This window comes from Teleopsis dalmanni, chromosome 1 (assembly GCF_002237135.1).
Source record: "Teleopsis dalmanni isolate 2A chromosome 1, ASM223713v2, whole genome shotgun sequence".
Taxonomy (NCBI): domain Eukaryota; kingdom Metazoa; phylum Arthropoda; class Insecta; order Diptera; family Diopsidae; genus Teleopsis; species Teleopsis dalmanni.
Genome location: NC_051846.1, coordinates 83,723,070 through 83,742,453, shown reverse-complemented (window position 1 = coordinate 83,742,453; position 19,384 = coordinate 83,723,070). Strand labels below are relative to the sequence as shown.

Genomic DNA, 19,384 nt, shown 5'->3' with positions numbered 1-19,384 from the left:
TCAGACAGAAGACAAATAAATTGAGTTCGTAAATAACGTAATATTGCTAAGAAATCGCCAACGACATATACAGATCAAGCTGGACAAAAGTGACTAAATCCAATAATATTGAAACAGAACTTCAATGAAACCTGGAATGAACTCAAAAACGCTCAATATCGACGAAAATTATAACGAAGATGAAAACCAATTTAAATGTCTTAATACTCAAATAACAATAACTGGAAGAATCCTTATTGTTATAAAGTTCAGAACTCAATATGTTATAAATATTTAGTGAGGCTCAAATATCAGATCAAACATTGAATACCTTTAATATTTATATGCAGTCAATTTTGTTAAATAGTTGCAAGACTTACCATACTAGAGCTGCACTAAGAGATAATGTACGTTTTTGTAAATCGATGCCTTAGAAATAATTTATAATGCTCATATGGTGGTCTAAAATAATAAATAATCATAGGTTGCCATAGAGCAACCTACTGAAAAAATAAATGAATCAAAATATGGCAATAATATTCCGAATACATCATTTATTTGAAATCAGTATGGTGTAAAATATTGGACCATACCAAAAGCAACCAGTTAAAGAACAGTCTTTCATACAACAGGATAATCATTCAATGAACTATATGCGCCAGCCCGCAGGACGAACAATTGCTTCTGCTACATAATTTTCCAATACTTTTTTACAAAATGTTTAATGTCTTTAAATTGTAAATGCATTTTTAGTAATATTAAAATAAGTGTTTCAACAATCAAAAGATGTGATTTTTAATTAAAAATTACAAGCACGGCGCTCACTTCTTGCAGGAGAACACAACACCCTGTTACTAAATTGTATAAGATAACAATTCGTAATGTTTCCAGTATTCCACTGCCAACAAAAATATTTATTAATAATTTAATATATTTAATATAATTTATAAATAATTTATCAGCCACTTTTCTCATATATAATTTTCTAAAAATATCAGGTATTATGTATCAAATACTATGTACGATATGCTGCTATTTTTAATGTAATATATATACTCATTTCTATCTCAATGAACAATCCTGATACACATCAGTTATATGAGAATTTTAGTAAAATAAAAATAAAAAATAGACCTAATGGATTAATTTTTTGAAGTATTAAAACACACAGAGAATGATTAAACTACAAAATCAAGTTATATAAGCAACAATTACATGAAAAGCCAACCTAATGTAGGAACTCAACCAATTATGGTTTCAACGATAGTTCAGGTCACTTAATTTATTGACTTTGAATTGAATAAATTATAAATGAAACGAGAACTTATTAGAATCTCGATACAAATGCTATAAAAATGACAAATCACATCACGCTATTATAGACTCAACAAACTCGGTGATATTTAGCATACATCACTGGCGACCTTCGATCTCATAACATAATTGATTTTTATAGTGGTTCATTATCTCCGAAAAAAGTTTTGCAGTATAGCCGAAAATATATCTTTATGGGAAATAGGCGTTTGGTCAATGCCACCAAGTTCATTCTAAGTTTCTCCAATCAAATTACCTAAGATTCTACAATGTTCTGATTATCTTGTTACCCATAATTAAAGAATTTACTTACTTTTTTATTTCAGTGTAAAACATTTAGAGATTCAAAGTGTATTTCTTACAGATATCAGAACTTTCTTTAAGCTAGAACTTATAAGGCACTAAATGGAATGATTGCGGAGGTATTTCAAACTTTTCATTTAGTTCTCTAAGCATTTAGCTCTCTATTTTTAATCTTAAATAAAATAATAATAATAAATTTAATATATAGATGGTCTTTAATATGCATAAAATTAATAACGATTTGCAAAAACAAAATACAGTATATTATCGACAAGACTACCGAATTATCTGAAACATCGAAAGATTTTTATTATTACTATGTAATAATAAAATGAATTAGAATATATATATTATACACTATGGAATATTATATTCATTATACCTATACATTCGAGATACCCTGTCCAATTATATATTATGAAATGAATTTTAAAATCAATCTATGTAATCAATCTATGTAATATCATTTTTGCAAACGAAGTTGCCAAAAATGCATATTAGAGTGAAGAAGCTTATTTTGAGCTTTTGTGTTTGTGCCTTTATCCGTTATACTATATGCAAATATAGCTTTATTCTCCAGATATCGGGGTTTGAAGATATAAATTATATCATGAGAATGCTTAAATGTACTATATGCGGATATAGCTTTATTCTCCAGTTATCGAGATTTAAAGTCATAACATATGTCGTGAGAATCCCTAACAGTAATTCAACACGCCATCTCGTTATTAGCAGCTATTTGTGTTAATAATGTAAAATGACATATACCAATTGATGCCAGATGGAATGTATAGTTTTTATCAGTGTGATCAATATAAAAAGTATACAATTTTAAGCCTCGTTATCTCAAATGAACGCGTGCTAAACCAAACGACTCAAAAAGCAATACAAAATGAGATAAAAAGTGAGAAAGTGAAAGTGAATAGGCCACACGCTTAGACAACCGCTAGATTACATAGCGTGGCAAACATTGGCATGGAATCTACAAAATTCCAGAAGACCTGGTGCGCCAACGAAAACGTAGAGAAGAACTGCCGAAAGTAAGCTAGCTGAATCACGATATACCTGGAATGACATCTACAGGCAAGCACTAAATAGAGTCAGATTTAGATGAATCATGCCCCACTGCTTGAACAATAGACAATAGTAGTAGTAATAGTAACTCAAGAACTAAGTGTTCTTTACGACGCTCAAAATAGATGGATTTACTTCATTTACTTTGGGTTATTTTAATCATTCCCAATTAATGACAAAAGGACAAATTAGTTAAAAATTGTATTCTTTTTTTCATAAAGAACTAAATCAAAAATTTTTGCGTACAGTTTTTTAAAGTATTGTTTTTTTGATTTATCCGAACTATATATGGTTTATTACAATAAAGATTTTGTCTGTACTTAGTGAATTGTGGATTACAAAAATATTGAATATTTTTTTGGTACAGCAACCTCCCTATAATCCATACCCCGCTATTTTCAGACACAATTTTCATTAGTAATACTCATTGGAAAAAACAATGATTCAAAAGTATGAAATCGAATTGAAAGACACCTTACTCGTCATCCTTTCATAACATTATCCTTTAATATTTTTGAACATCACGTATCTATATTCTCGATTTTAAAATAATACTCATTGGAAGAAGCAATGATTTGAAAATGAATTGAAAGACCCCTTACTCGTTCTATACAATCTAAATAATTGATTTTAAAAAAGAATTAAAATACTGATAAGCGACTTTTTTATTTTTTTATGTTTGTGACGTTTAAGGATTTCTTTTTTAGAATGAAAATTAAAATTACTCTTAGTTTTCTTTAACTCTCACTATCGTTAATACTTGCCTTATACGAATGTTGATGTCCTGCTAGACTCTGTGCTCTGCTCGTTTGTCGTACGTAAATTTAAAGCTTTTCCTTCGAAACGCAATGCAAGGTGCATTATGAACTCAACGAATGCAAGAAAAAGCGTTGTATCAGAAAGGAGTAAATAGGAAAGAAAACAAAAATAAGCAATTATTTGTGTATATTTTAAAATTATATACATATTTACTTATATACATATGGTACACAAAAACTTCACTTTAATTTATTAAAATTTCAATATTAATTTTAATATAAATTTAAGAAAAATCTGCTCAAAACACAATTTATCATTCTAGAAACTAAAAGGGAAATAAATGGTCCTGATTTATAGGGAATTAAAAAATAAATACACAATATTTTTATATATTTCAATGCATATGTTTCATTATTATTTTTAATATTAACAATAACACAACAGATAAAATGAAACTATTATATGCCATTTTTATTTAACTTACTCCTCTTATATTTTATTATTTTGTATTTTAGAAAATAAGAGTTGTTAGTCTATCCTTTAAATTTTAGTATTTTTTCATTGCAATATAATTTTTTATAATTGTAATGTTTATCTATAGCTTTTTAGACTTTCATACAATTTTATTTTATTTAAATTTATTATGTTTTAAATTTTTGGCAGTTCCACGATATAAAAACTAATTATTTTAGAAAATTATGTTAATTTGATTTATCACTTTTTCACATTTTCTTAAATTTATTTAATGCGTCTCGTTATTCGTTTAACTGAAGAAGGACCAATGTACAACTGAGCTGAAGGATTAAATCTCAAAATTTGTTTCCTTAAATGTTAATATTTGTCATATGAAAAAAGCGCGGAAAAGCTTTATTTATTTTGTTATTGTTCTTGGTATATACGATGAAGCTGATGCTGCCACTGCTGCTGCTGCTTCTTGAAAGGAGAAAGAGAGAGATAGAGAGACGTTAGCATTTCTGCTACAGCGCTGGCGCAATTAACAGCATCTCTGCATATAAATGTCACAAAAAAGCTTTTCTGATATGATAACTGTGTTTAATAGATAAGGCATATTTGCAGACAAAAAAATAAAAGTAAGTTATATTTTACAAATATTTAAAATATCAAAATAATGTTTGTCTCAATAAACAAAAACATAACAAAAATAATCAACTTTAATTGGTTAATTTAAATTAAAACTAAATATCTAGAAAGTCAATCATTAAATCGAAACAATTTAGAAAATAAATAAAACAACAATAATGCCTCACAACCTTTAAACATTTATGGTCGAGTTCGAGTAAATTGAGGTAAAGCAAATTGAAATTTCCTAGGAATTTTTGCACTTTTCTTATGTAAATATTTATTTATTTATGTCTTTATTTATTGCACTTATATATTATTTTTAGTTATAAGTTTTCAAATTTATTTATATATTTATTAAACATCTTAAAAAATTTTCACAATAGTAACACCTAATTTACCTAATTTTTATATAATTTACCCTACTCGAAATTCTGGTAAATACCAACATTTCCTGCCATACCGACATAATTTACTATTTTCCTCAATTTACTCGAACTCACACACGGCCTATAAATCAATTTTTAACATCTGTAATGACTAAAAGACGGAATTATTTAGATTATGTGGAATACTCAAATTAGTCAATGAGATGGGTGGGAATCTGCAGAAATATTATTTAATTACTTTATGCAAATAAAGTAAAAACAAAAATACACATTTAAAGTCGTTATTAGAACAAACGTCATTGTCAGAAAAGAAATTAGAATAGAGACTTTTAAATTTATTTAACTTAAAACATTCTATGTATATCACAGATTATGTGTATGGTATGTTATAAGGAATGTATTATAAAGGCTACGGACCTAAAGTCAAAGCTCTAGAATGAAACTAATATTATACGTAAGTTTTTACAAACTCTTAGGAATGATTTACTTCAATTTGAATTTGATTTTTAAAATTAATTATGATGAAAAGAACTATTTCCTCAATATACACGGTTTTTAATAGAAAGGTATTTTGAACATAATTGAAAAAAATATCATTGAAAATAAAAAATTATATAATTACTATAAATATTTACTTAAATTATTCTATAACTGGTGTGTAATTTCGTTCTAATACAATACAGCAAATAAATTTAATTAATTATTTAATTAAAATAATATAAAAAATAAAATTTTTGTTGTTGTATTTCACTACTGTTCGAAAAAACCTCTTTGTACAAATAAATTTGTTAATAAACTTTTGCACCATATTCGCAAATCTCCAGGTTAAAACAATATAGGTCAGGTACAGCTATTTGTCAGTGGGCTAATTAACTCTGACTCTGAGTGTTATTGTATAAATTAGAACTATTAAGAAATGACTATATTAGTGTCAATTTATTTGTATTAAAAATGTGATATTAAATTATGTATTTAATAAATAAAATTATAGTAATCTTAATTTACTATATAGAAGAATAGATTAAATTATCAAAAAGATAATTAACTCCATTTAAAATATATATTAACAATAGATTTTTTATCTCTATGGTAATTTAATAAATATATTAATAATTAAAGCATCAAAATCTAGTACTTTCAAATATGTAGTTTTAAGAGTACATACCATATATGAGTTATAGCAAAATTGGGATCATACCTATATATTTTCCAACATATTTGAATAAATGAAGGTTTCGCATTTTTCAATTTAAAAATGTTAGTAAACCTCTACCAATTAATTTTACATGTAATAAAAAATTTTTAAATTCAATTAATAAATATTATAATTAATTATATGGTATACTTTTCTATACATAAATAATTCAAATTACAATTAATATAACTTGAATTATTAAAAGATATATAATTTTGCTTATTGCAATATTTTGTATTCATTTTGGCTGAACTTGAGTTATAATTTAATTTTTTTTTTTCTTTTTGTATGTATATAAAAAAAATAATATACAACAAATTTCACAAATAATATACAGTTTATATTTTTATTTTATTTCAAAAATCTTTTTTTTAATTTTTTTTTTTTATTATTGGCCATTTTACAGGACAATTATTTAGATAGTATTATTTTAGATATACAATTAGTAAGTTTTCTACATCATGATTTTGTCACTTAGTTTTAAAAAATATTTTTGAGGTTGTTAACTACACAAATATACAAAATTTGACGAATTCCGAAAAAAAAAATCTTTAATTATCTCTGCACTTGATTAAAATTCAATATAAAATTCAATTTATGATACGCAATCAATTTTATCATTGAACTTCAGTAATTATCAATCAAAAAATTAAATATATCACATGTTAATAAGAGAACAACCAATTTAACTAAGCGGCATTTAATTACTCATATATCGACTCTTTTATATATAAATAAGTATATAACATAGAATTCAAGAAATTTGGTTATCTATTTTTGAAAAGTACATATTTTATCATTGATACTAAACATATTTAAATTTATGTGAAGGGTAGGGTTGCAAGTTCTATTTTTAAAGAAATCAATTACTACATTTTGTTTTTTAATTATTTTTTCTTAAGTCAGATATCTGAACCTATAACTATAAAGAATTTGTAAACCCTGATAGTTTAAATTTTAAAGAATAATTGAAAAATTACTTTAGATTTAACTCTTTATTGTAGCATGAGAGGTTTTCCTCCTTCTTCGGAAACAATATAGACTCAATTACGACTTCTGAGTGTCAAAATTTGACGCGTTTTAGTCCAATTTTTAATTATGTGTTAATTTTTTTAGTTATTTATGACTGACGAATACAATGATTAAATATATGTGGATACAATATAACAATTTACTCAAGATGCAAATGGCTGAACATAAACATAATATTTAATACATTGTATCAACTTAAACCTTGAGCCAGACCATAACAATGTCCAAAATTAAAACAAAAACCTTTCTTCTATTTCTACTATTCTGAAAAATATTATCAACAGATTAAGTTCTACAGCTATGAGGAACAATTTCAGAACATTATAAACAAATAGGAACTAATCTATCATATCTAAGTACTTAGTATTATTTATTTATTATTAATTGCAACTTTGCCGAAATCTTAAATATCGGACCACAAATAAATTATTATTAATAATAATAATACATGTTGTAATATTAATATAGTATATTATATTGTTAAATGCATAAATTTTTCACTTTTGAATAATTAATATTGTGTTTCTAGTATTGTATGAATTTCTTAGGGAAATAGGATGTAGAACTCTTTCTTGACAAACAAAACTTACGCTATATAGGTCGCTCATTCTACCTGTATGGCACGTTATCATAAAATGATGAAGCAACACTGGAAGTTTTCGAGATCTTTGATCCTCTTTGAGTTGGCGAACCACCATCTAAATGAACCACGAACTGCACGAGTTTTATCACGACATTGATATAAATTAAAGATGCTCCAGCGAAAGAGGTATTTCAAGCGGTGATTAAAGGAACCGCCAGAGTCGCCTGGAGAGACATGTTGCATCAGGCTGTGGTGTTATTACCCAACAAGTAAGTGAGTAAGTAATAAATGTTCGACGAATACAGCAGAAAGAGTTTTTGTCCTAAATGAATTGCAATATTTTTGAATATATCTATATCCTGTAACTTTCGAGCAGGTCGACAATACTCGAATTGAAATATTTGGATCGAACTGTTGAAATACTCAAATATATTTTACCTGATCTAGACGTTGGAACTACTCATAAAAATCCTATAGGGATATTCATCTATATTGCAAACTCATTACATAAATTTAGATCGAACTGTTGAAATACTCAAATTTCAGGATTTCATATATCCTGCAAACTCATTGCAAGGTGCATGAAATGCACAAAATACACGCACAAAGTTTTTTACAATGGCTTGCAATCTTGCTATATCTAAACTCATATACATATATATGCTTACTACGAAACAAAAAAAGAAAAAAACAGCTATTTTGGCATCTGTTGCTTCTCATATGGATGTAGTGGGCTACAAAAACAGCTGTTTCAGTTTGATGTTGCAATTTTGCAACATAGGTGTTCACGCAATCTTGCAATTTTAGTATAGTATTCTTGTTTTTTTTGTGCATCTTGCAATGAATTTGCAAGATAGAATGAATATTTAAGATTTAATGCTAACACTTTTGGTACGGCCCACGTACATATCTCTTTTAAACATTTATTGTAACTAAATTCCAAATAATACGTCAAATGAAGCTGCCCTCACAAATCATTTTAATATTGTAAATGCCAACAATTATCAGCATAAATATGTTCACAATAATTACAGAGATACCATCAAATCTTTGATAACAGATCAGTTATAATTTTATCAGTTTACTTCCTGCCGAAACATAGTCGATATAAAAATGCTATCTCAAGCGATATTAACGGCAGTGAATTTTTCTCCAAGATTTTGACAACAGCCGGAAAATTTAAGCGCAACAAGAGTTAGTTTAAAAAGAAACCCTATAATTAAAAGCATATTAAATTTAAATTTATGTTTTAAATTTTAAAGTAATTTTTTATGTTTTTTATATAGTGAAGCTGAATCTATTTGTGTGCGTTTTGGTAATATCAATCGCTGCGATAAATGCTCAGGAAGAAGCAATAAATATCTGTGAAAAAGTAGCCGACTTTATATTTCTAGCTAATATGAATGATTGCTCATCGTATTACATATGTGTAAACGAAACACCTATAGCCCAAAAATGTGACAATAATCTATATTTCGATGGCAAAGCACAAAGCTGCACACATTCATCTACCAATTGCATTAATTGCTTAGCATCAACTCTAAGCTACTATCCACTATATAAAACGTGTGATAAGTATATAATGTGTTTCGCTGGACAACCGATTCTCAGAAAGTGCTATGATAATTTACAATTCAGCGAAACTGATTTGAACTGTAATTTGGCTAGTAAAGTCGATTGTGTGGAAAATAACTGTCCAGTACAGAACGATATACCCACAGTCGTCTATGTGCCAAGCTACGCCGATTGCAACAAGTAATTTATACATAGGAATATATATTTGTAACAGTTTGGAAAGTTTTAAACTAAATATCTTTATTTATACGCTTTTTCAGATACTACGTTTGCATGACCGGACAACCAATTGCACAGAACTGTGCTACCGGGTTATCATTTAATCCTACCTGCAATTGTTGCGACCTTGCCGCCAATGTGGCTTGCACTGTATGTTATATATATCTTTTTATCTTAATTATATCTCTAAGAAATGTATATTTAAAAATTTCTTCACAGAACCCAAAAAGTATTAGCATGCGTTCAATTGCGATGTCTGAAAATATACCGGCACAGAAGGCTAATATCGACTGCCCTGAAGAGGGAATTCACTTTTATCCACATGTACGCTCTACTAAGTACTACGTGTGTGCTAATGGTCATGGGGCTCTGCTCACCTGTAATCATGGGCTTTTCTATGACTCCAAAACAACAACATGTCGCGAGCTCAGAAACATTTTACTTCAATAAAAAAAAATCATTTTTAATGTATTTTATTACACTACTCCTACTTTTTAATTGGTGTTTGGTTATTTTAAATTAATATTGTAATAATATTAATGGAATAAAAAAATTAATATGGGTTAAAAATTATTTTTCATGTTATTGTTAGGATAATAATCAAAAGTTATTTTTTCAATTTGCAGTTCTAATAAATATATTTTTCTTTTAGTGCCTAAAGCACTTTTACTCAATATTGTCTATGATCACTTGGGTGATCTAGTTTTTTATTAAAATCTGAATATGTGTTATTAAAATGATCTTATAGAAATATAGTTTGAAGCCTAGCATATCTTCCCGATGGAATGTACATATCATTTGTTTTAAAAAAATTCTGAATAGTGTGAGTATCCATAGATCAAAGAATTTCAGCGCCACATATAGACCTGTTGGTTTCTCACTATATCAGATGAAATTGAAACTCGATGATAATTTTATAGTAAAAAATTTCTAAATTTGAGGAGTGGTTGAATAATTTCTAAGACAGAGCCAATAAGCATTTTTTAAAGATATCTTTGCTGCTTGCTTTTAGACCAGAACTTAATAGGATTTAAAACCAGACAGTCGCGGCAACAGAATGGTCAATAAAAATATACTACTCAGATATCAGTGTCCAAGTAATATTCTTTAGAGTCCTTGAGTCCTTGAATAATTTTTAAATAAGTGTAATTAAAATAATTAAAAACAGCTACATATTATATGTAAATATTTGTAAGCTCTAGGCATTATGAGAAGCTTAAAATAGTTTTCCAACCTACGATAATGTGTCGCTTTTCAAACAATACATCAGTGTTCACCTTGTTAATTAGTTATATGTAATAAATCGAAAAGAAATATGAAATATAAAAACAATTTTTTCAAAATAATAATAATTTAAATATAATTTAAATAATTAGAAACAAAATTTTTATTCTAATATAAAATATAAAAGTAATTCTTAAGTTAATTTATCAACCAATTAAATTTATTTGGAAACTATTTATAAGCTTTAATAATTAAAGTTTGATATGAATTTCGCAATTTTCTCGAATAGTCTAACTAAATCTCCAGTAGATATTACAGCTACTTCTCTTGTAGTTCGAGAATGCCAGGCTTCACTCAATGAATTGTCTAGGCTTGTCTCTATTCAACTCATATGGAGGACATCTAAGGCAATTGTAAAGCAAACGAACTCGCTAAAACAAGCAAGCAAGGAATCAAATACCTGGGACTGGCAATAAAATGTTGCTAAATAAAGACTTTACCCAGCTTAACTGGTACCAGTTAGGTGCTTCCACTAAATTTAAACTTACAAGTCATTGCATATTAGAAATGTATGGTCTAGCAAAATTACTGAATGATAACATGATAATGTATGATAATAGCAAAATAATACTCCACCATATTTGTTAGTGCCCAGCATGGATTAGAAGATTCGAAATTTTTGGAGTCCCTTTTTACTGATTTGATAGAGCTGCTATGTTTTAAGATTAGAAACATAGCCCAATACATATACTTGTTAGGTTTGTTTCTTTCTTTTTATTGACTGGAAGAATCGTGCCTTCTCAAGGGGACGCTGTTCGTGCGCTAGATATATCAAACTTTTATATATAAAATGGTTCTTTAAATCTATCGTATATACAGTGTCTCATCCGTAATATCACAGTGGGACATTATTTGTGCTCAAATAAAATTTAGTGCACAAGACTGCCACTTCAACCTAAACTAATCTGAATAATTAAAAATTTGTAACTATGTCATATACAAAAATGTTTTACTTTCATCTTTCTTTTAAAATCTTTTAAAATCTTCTGTATATATGAGTTACAGATATATTTTATACATATTTACTTTATCTTTGTTCAACTTTATTGTTCATATAAACATCATGTACAGATATTTATGTACACGACTACTATATGCATGATATTTTTAGGGAAAAACACATATATGTGTGAATCAATATTTTTTTAAGAAAAATAAATTTAATAATAATAATTGCGAAAATATTTTTTAAAGAATCATATCGAAATGTCAAAAGACCAACAGGAAACAATAAAAAAACCACAAATTTTTTAATATCTCTCTTTTAGAATTATTGGAAAAAGCAATCAAATTAATTACATTGCTTTGAACTATAAATGTGAAATTAATTATATTTACCTACTCAGTTAGTAGAAGACAACAGACCCTTTAAGAATTGAGACGAAAAGTGAGTCATCAACTACATAAGAATATTTTTTTAAATTTTATTAAAATTATTTTGAAATTTGCAGTGAAATTCTTTATATTTGCGTGTGCTCTCTTCGCTGCTTTCAACTCGTTGAATGCCGACATTAACATCTGCGAAGGTGTTTCGAACTCCGTGTTTTTGCCCTTTTTGGGAAATTGCTCTAAATATTATATATGCATGAATAGTGTGGCCATAGAACGCACTTGTGAACAGGGATACAATTTCGATGCTAAGACGCAATCTTGCACTTATCCTGACCAAGCACAGTGCCTACCTACATGCACAAAAGCCTTATCCTCTTTCTGCTACGACAGAACATGTACCAAATACGTTTTGTGCTATAGTGGAGTACCAGTACTACGGGAATGCTGCGATGGTTTACAGTACAACTCAGACACAGACCGTTGTGATTTCCCACAATATGTTGATTGTGTGGACAATGTTTGTACAATATTCACTGATCCTTCCAATATAACATTCCTAGAGAGCAAGGCCTCTTGTAGCAAATACTTTATATGTATGGAAGGTCAAGCCTATGCACAAAACTGTGCTAGTGGATTGATGTTTAATTCTGAATGTAATTGCTGTGATTTCCCATCAAACGTAAATTGCACAGTAAGTAATGCAAAAAATAAAAAAATAAAATATATAAAATCTGTAACATATAGCTTGCTAAAGAACTAGTTCGTTAATGTAGTTCATTTACAGAAACTACCACGATATTTTATAAATTTAGTTCTTCATAGTTCAGTAAACGTCATGACGTTTGATGTCATACATAGTGGGATTCAACAATTACTTAGCAATTTATTTAACAATTACTTTCACTTCATCACTGCTAATATATGATATATATAATGATTTCCGAATACCATACATTTCGAAATAAAGAAACCATATCTAAAGGTAGGAAGTAGGAAATTTAACATTTTTATTCCAATTACGATGGATAGAAAAACTTATATATTAAATATTAAAATAAGAAAGAAGAAGCTATTAATAATTCATTTTTATATTTTATTTGCTATTTACTAATAAATACGTCCCCTTATTAATTTTCAACTCAATAAACTACTTATGGTGTTAATCTCAAAAAGAAATTGAACTTAACTGGTGAACTGGTGATCTAGTTCACTAAAACCAATAAATTAAAAAAATAAAATATTATTAATAAAATTAATAATTAAAATTAATTAAGATATATGTAATTCCAACAAAAAAATATAATTTTACTCATAATTACATTTACATCCGCGATACTTTTAGATCAGCGCTGTTAAGCGTAATATCCAACCTTTCTCGAGAGCACCACCAAAACGTGCGGATATTGATTGTCCAAAAGAAGGAACTCACTTCTATCCACACTTACGTCCAGAAAGTTACTACTTCTGTATGGATGGTAGAGGCGTTATACTTGACTGCACTCCAGGATTGGTTTACGATTCAAAACTAGAAACATGCCGTGAACCACAAAATATTAAATAAATCCAAAAACTTCGAAATTGTTTATATAAAGTTTATAAAATAATTAAATGTGCTATCAAGAATAAATTCAATTGATTCTATTTTATTTACTTTGTTTATAGGACAAAAGAACTTATATATTAAATATTAAAATGAAAAGAAGAAGCTATTAATATTTCTTTTTATTTTTATTGTTTATATATAATTTCATAATTTCATAGTTATTTTTATAATTTTATTTTTAAATTAAAATTGTTTATATAAACTTTCTAAAAAAATTAAATGTGCTATAAAATATAAATTTTATTGATTCTATTTTATGAAATTCTCTATTTGCACGATATGGTTAAAAATCAGGATTATAGTTGTTGTTGTTCCAGTACCAGAGAATAGATTTGTCATGGGGTGCATCCAGCATACCATATCAAAACCTGATAGCACACCATATCTACATTTTTATGCCTGAATAAAAGGATTATTTATTATTATTATGGATAGGCTGTGCATGTACTGCGACCCGAAAGATCTTTTGTGCAGCTTATAATAGGATTAAATCAGACGTAAGACAAAACCGAATTATTTACTTTTATCACGTCAATTTTGCTTAAAATCACCAAAGGCTATATTTTAATTATTTATCCTTAAACATAATTGGTTAGAGAATGTTTGTGGCCAACATATGTATACGTATTCTTACAAAACTTACTATTCTAAAAATGTGGACTAACATTGATATATTTGTATTATTAGGAATTCAATCTGTCAAAAACATTAACCTACTGCTTAGAATATAGATACTGTAAGTCTAAATGTAAATGAATGTCTAAGAAAATAAATAAAAAGTCGTTGCCAAGGTCTTGAATCTTCTTCTAACATCAAGAATTTTAAATCCATCCAATAATTGAAATCACATGACTATTTATTGTGTAGAAATTTTGCAGTTTGGACATTGTTTTATGGAAAAATCATCTATAGCTATGAAGTTCATGAAGTCCATTTGCTTTGAAAAAAATGTACATACTGTTTACAAAGAAAGTGCATCCACAAAAATTATCAATTTATTGCTCAGGGTGTTCAGGGTCTGAAGATGTGATTGAATAAAATTTTTTTGAAAATGAATATTATATTTTAGTTACCGTAAATGAAGAACGGTACGGAATATGGTTATTTGATGCACGAAAAACATAAACGATATATGCTTCCATATCATCTGATGATGATCGTGTCATCAGAAATACATAATATCTCATTACAAAATCAGTCTATTGAGAGATAAACTAGACATATATAGAGCTCTTATTTGATCAGCCTTTATATATAATTTTTTTGAAATGCGAACTTTGCGTTATTCAATATCAATAGAGTGAAAGCTATTCTAAGAAATGAAGTGCTCGAAGAGAGTTCAACTGATTGATAAATTTAAATGATATGTAGCGATCAAATTATGGCAGCTCTATTGTGTTAAACACCAAAGCTGAAAAAACACTGTAAATGAAAACTCGAAAAGTTTTAATCCATTAAGCGATATTTAAGAAAAGCTATATCTTTAACATTTTTCACAATTATATGTCATAACAAATGTAAATGCAAAATTTTAATTCAATAAAAATTGTTTCTCCTGGCAGGTTTTCAATCTTAAGATCTATTTTTAAATTCACTTACAAAATTGAGCGAGAAATTATTTACGGCTAAAGAAATGAGAAAATTTGGTGAAAACTTTTGGGCTGTCTCTAGTAGCAAACATATACACTCTAAATTGAAAATACATAACCTACACTTTTTGTAGGGCATTATTATTTTTCTTGATCAATTTTTTACACTTTTCAAAATATGATTCTTTTATCTGATAAAATAAAAAATTGGGACTTTTCACCACTTCATTTTACAAGTTCTAACCAACTAATTTTCTAACTAATTTTAAAGACAAACTAATCTTAATCAGTCATAATACATTTATTACTAATGAATATAAGTCATTATTTTACAGACAGAACAGATTTTGACATAATTGGCCTTCACTACTTCCGAGAGAGATTAAACTGAAATTTTCTTTTATTAACTCGGCTAATTTTTAGGAAAGAAAATTTGGGTCCATATCTAATTTAAAAATAAGTTTTAAATAGCCACATCTCAGTCATCATTAGGATCACGATCTAACATAAATTAATATTAATAAAACTTTATCTATGTCATCCTCTTTATTCTATTGTCTATATTGCACTGAGAGTCGAAGTATAGAATATAATAAAAAAAATATTAAACAAATGTTGAATTACTTAAATATATATATTAACCACGAAGTTTTAAAAATAATTGAATTTAAATTAAACATCGAAAGTTCTAATTTATATATATCATTTAATTTTTATTTTATTAGAGAAACTTATAAAACAATTTTATTCTAATCAGAAATGATAAGATCAAAAACCATTCCGTTGAAAAAATATTACCGATGTAAAAATGTATAATTATAGTTCTTCGGTTTACTATGAGGAAGAGCATCAGCCTTTAATCCCCCAACCAGCTAAGTGACTGTTTACAAATCAGCATATATTTTATTTTATAAATCTCTCTACAAGTCCATTGAAAACTTCATTAATCGTAATGATAGTATAGATGCATACATGAAATTGTTAATATATATTTAATGTCATATCATAATTGTATATCAATCATAAATATGTATTATTGCACAGTCAGTCTTTCATCTACAGTGTCGAAAGAACCGAATGTACTTTTCCTACACTACTTGGGAGAGAGTCTATGAATAATTGAATTTACTCCATTAGATTCAAAACAAATTCAGAACTGTTAACATATATTCCGATCGGTTTTTAAATAAATTACCTTTTTTAAGTAAGTATACATTTTATATAATCAAATATACATTTATTTAAAAATAAATAAGAATAATTAATATATTTTTAGACTTGAAAATTTCCTTAAAATTTAAATGCGTTTTAAAATTGTGAAAAACTGAATGAACATAAAAACTAAATTATATTAATTTAAAATGTTTCATAAAGCAGCTATAAATAATCACATATATAAATCTTCTATAAACTGTATATAATATTTACTCAAAATTAAATCAAAATAACTGATTTCAATTTATTTTACTTTTGTTTTCAGATCACAATGGTGAATAGAATAAATAAACCACCACCTTCGGCAGATCTTGGAGAGGTAAATTTAGTAAAGCTCCACAGAACCTGATTAATTATATTTTTTAACGTTTATTCCAGCGTCTCGCTAATTCCAATAGAAATCTTCAACAGATGCAAGAGGAGCATCGTCAACTACTGCTAGAAATGGAGCAACTACGACAACAAGCTGCGGAATTAAGCAGTTTAAGTGAAAGAAGAATCACAGAGTCAGTGGCAATCAGAACTGAAAGCAGTAATGAAGAAGTTGTTGAGCAGTCTACAATGGTGCAAAATACGGCTAGTTCTGTTGTCGATGTTCAAAGCGATTTACAAAAAAACGATGATATTCCTTCATCAAGTTCAAATTCACTAAAAACAACAGAAGACAACAATGTAGTTTTAAAAAACGATGATGAAGTAAAAATAAGTAGTGATAGTAGTAGTGTTCAACAATTACCTGTAAAAGAAGAACCAAAGGTTTCTGCTGAGAGTACTGAAACTAATGATAATGCTGAAGAAGCCGACTATATAAAAGATAAATTAGCTGAAATTGCTTCATTAAAAGCTCAATTTAAACGTGTACAAAATATAATCAACACAACCGATCTTATTGAACAACATTTAGCCTTTAGACCAAGTAATGATGGTGATGATGTACCAGTACAAAGGGTTATTACTAACAATGTAGAGACCCCAACTTCTAGTTCGGTACCAACATCAGAGCCAACACAAACGGAAAGTAATATACATGACGAAAATCGTGAACTACTTGGGACTATGTTAACCATGTTCAACGATTTCACATCTGATCTTCGTGGTCAAGCCGATAGCTTGAGAGCTGAACGTGAACGAATAAAACAATTGAAAGAAGAAATTATAAGCCACAAAAGGCAGCAAAATAAATAAATAAATTTATGAAAGATTATGAGATCTTACATAAATTATTTATCTTATATCAAGTTAGGAAAACAATATTATGCTTTAAAACAAAAATATAAAAAAGAATATAATAATCTAAATACGTTTATTTTTAAATGTTAACTGAAAGGAACTGTTTAAATCTTTAAGCGATGCCATTTATTATGAAATTATTATCAAGTAACAATTGAGAACTGATTCAAAATTTTCATAATTTTCATTTTCATGTTATACACTTGCAAGAAAATTATAAGCCTCAGCAATTCTGTAAATAATCGCTATTAATCATTCTTATTAAATAAATCAATCGAACTCCATTTTTGGATACAGTTGTTTAAACTGTTAAAATATAATAAACGGTTCGCTAATTTTGTTTTGTTTTTATTTCACACATTAACTAATTCATTAACATACAATCCAATTACAGTGCTTAAGAAGGCTTAATTTTACATATTTGATTTGGGACTCAGATCGGGGTTCCAAGGTAATCAAGTGTACGTCTTGCCACCGCATAGAATATGTTCTGATATTTCCTTCTCATCATGACAGAGTCGACAGGAATCATTTTCTAATTGAGTCAAATTGGTAATTGAGTCTAATTAGTAATTGAGTCTAAATGGTAATTGAGTCTACAGTGTCCTATAAAAAGTTCAGTGTAGAGTTTAATATCGTTTCTACTAAAGTTAAGGATAGCGTCAACTTTGGTGTGTTCAGTATCAATGAATCTTCTTGACTGCCGCATGCCTGTTTCAGCTCTCCAGTATTCAAGTAGATTTTGTTTCTCCTGTTAACAATAACTCATAATAAGTTATTTGCGAAGCTATTTCTTACCCTGTAGAACGGCTCTGGACCAATGAAAGGAGTACATGATCCCTTCTTTGCTAGGGTGTCCACTATTTCATTGCCCTCATCCCTTTCATGTCCCGGTACCTACATAAGCGTAACATAGCTCCTCAATGCTATAGTATTGAGAAGGTGAAAGCATTCCCAGGCCATCTTTAATTGGAATGAGAACTTTACTAAATATTTTAGAGCTGCTTGGCTGTCCGAAAGAGTGTATATTTTGGTACCTCCGATGCCCATGCGTAGGCACTCTCTCGCACATAGCTCTAAGGCATGGATCTCTGCCTGAAAAATGAAAGGGGTTTTTTCCATTGCGATTGCTTTGCAAAATTTCGATCCTATAATTCCTGCACTGCTCCTGCACTGTCATCTTCCATTTTAGACCCATCAGTATACCATAAAATCATAATTAAATTAATTTAATTATTTAGAAGCCTTTAATTTTTATTTTAATTTCAGCAATTAATAATTTAAAACAATGCATTAAATAAAAAAATGAATCACAAAAATTGAAACAAAAATGAAGATTTCAATTAAAATAAAAAGTTTTATGACGATGCAATTTCTAATTTAAACTTTAGCAAATCATGTGAAAGAATTTTTTATAGATTATTCGGTTTACTCGGTTATTTGGTTAAATATTAATTTCAAATATGAATTAATAGCCGTAATGTTTTCTTTCAGAGTTTGACATATGTATGTTTTTAGTTGTATTGTATATATTATAAAATACAAAAATTATGAACACTAACAATTAAGTTAAATAAAAGAACAATTAATTATTAGAAGGGTATGTATTTGATATTAATAGTAAATAAA

The 19,384-nt window shown here is 27.8% G+C and overlaps 3 protein-coding genes across 4 annotated transcripts; all 3 read left to right on the top strand.

Annotated features, from left to right (window-relative positions):
- The first annotated feature begins 8,849 nt into the window (after positions 1-8,849).
- LOC119673133 (peritrophin-48-like) lies at positions 8,850-10,059 on the top strand. Its single transcript, XM_038084365.1, has 4 exons — positions 8,850-8,902; positions 8,995-9,463; positions 9,544-9,652; positions 9,722-10,059. Coding segments are annotated over exons 1-4 (810 nt in total). The 5' UTR covers positions 8,850-8,901; the 3' UTR covers positions 9,953-10,059.
- Positions 10,060-12,143: 2,084 nt separating this feature from the next.
- Positions 12,144-13,731, top strand: LOC119672728 (protein obstructor-E-like). The gene is made up of 3 exons (XM_038083843.1): positions 12,144-12,173; positions 12,238-12,809; positions 13,461-13,731. Coding segments are annotated over exons 1-3 (792 nt in total). The 5' UTR covers positions 12,144-12,172; the 3' UTR covers positions 13,680-13,731.
- Positions 13,732-16,455: 2,724 nt separating this feature from the next.
- On the top strand, positions 16,456-17,823 carry LOC119668545 (type III intermediate filament). 2 transcript variants are annotated; one of them, XM_038078085.1, is made up of 3 exons: positions 16,456-16,514; positions 16,791-16,844; positions 16,904-17,823. In XM_038078085.1, the coding sequence occupies exons 2-3, from the start codon at positions 16,797-16,799 to the stop codon at positions 17,708-17,710; spliced, it is 855 nt and encodes a 284-aa protein (XP_037934013.1). In that variant the 5' UTR covers positions 16,456-16,514; positions 16,791-16,796; the 3' UTR covers positions 17,711-17,823. The 2 variants fall into 2 exon arrangements, with proteins under 2 accessions (XP_037934013.1, XP_037934014.1); XM_038078086.1 differs by lacking the exon at positions 16,456-16,514 and adding an exon at positions 16,705-16,723.
- Positions 17,824-19,384: the final 1,561 nt, after the last annotated feature.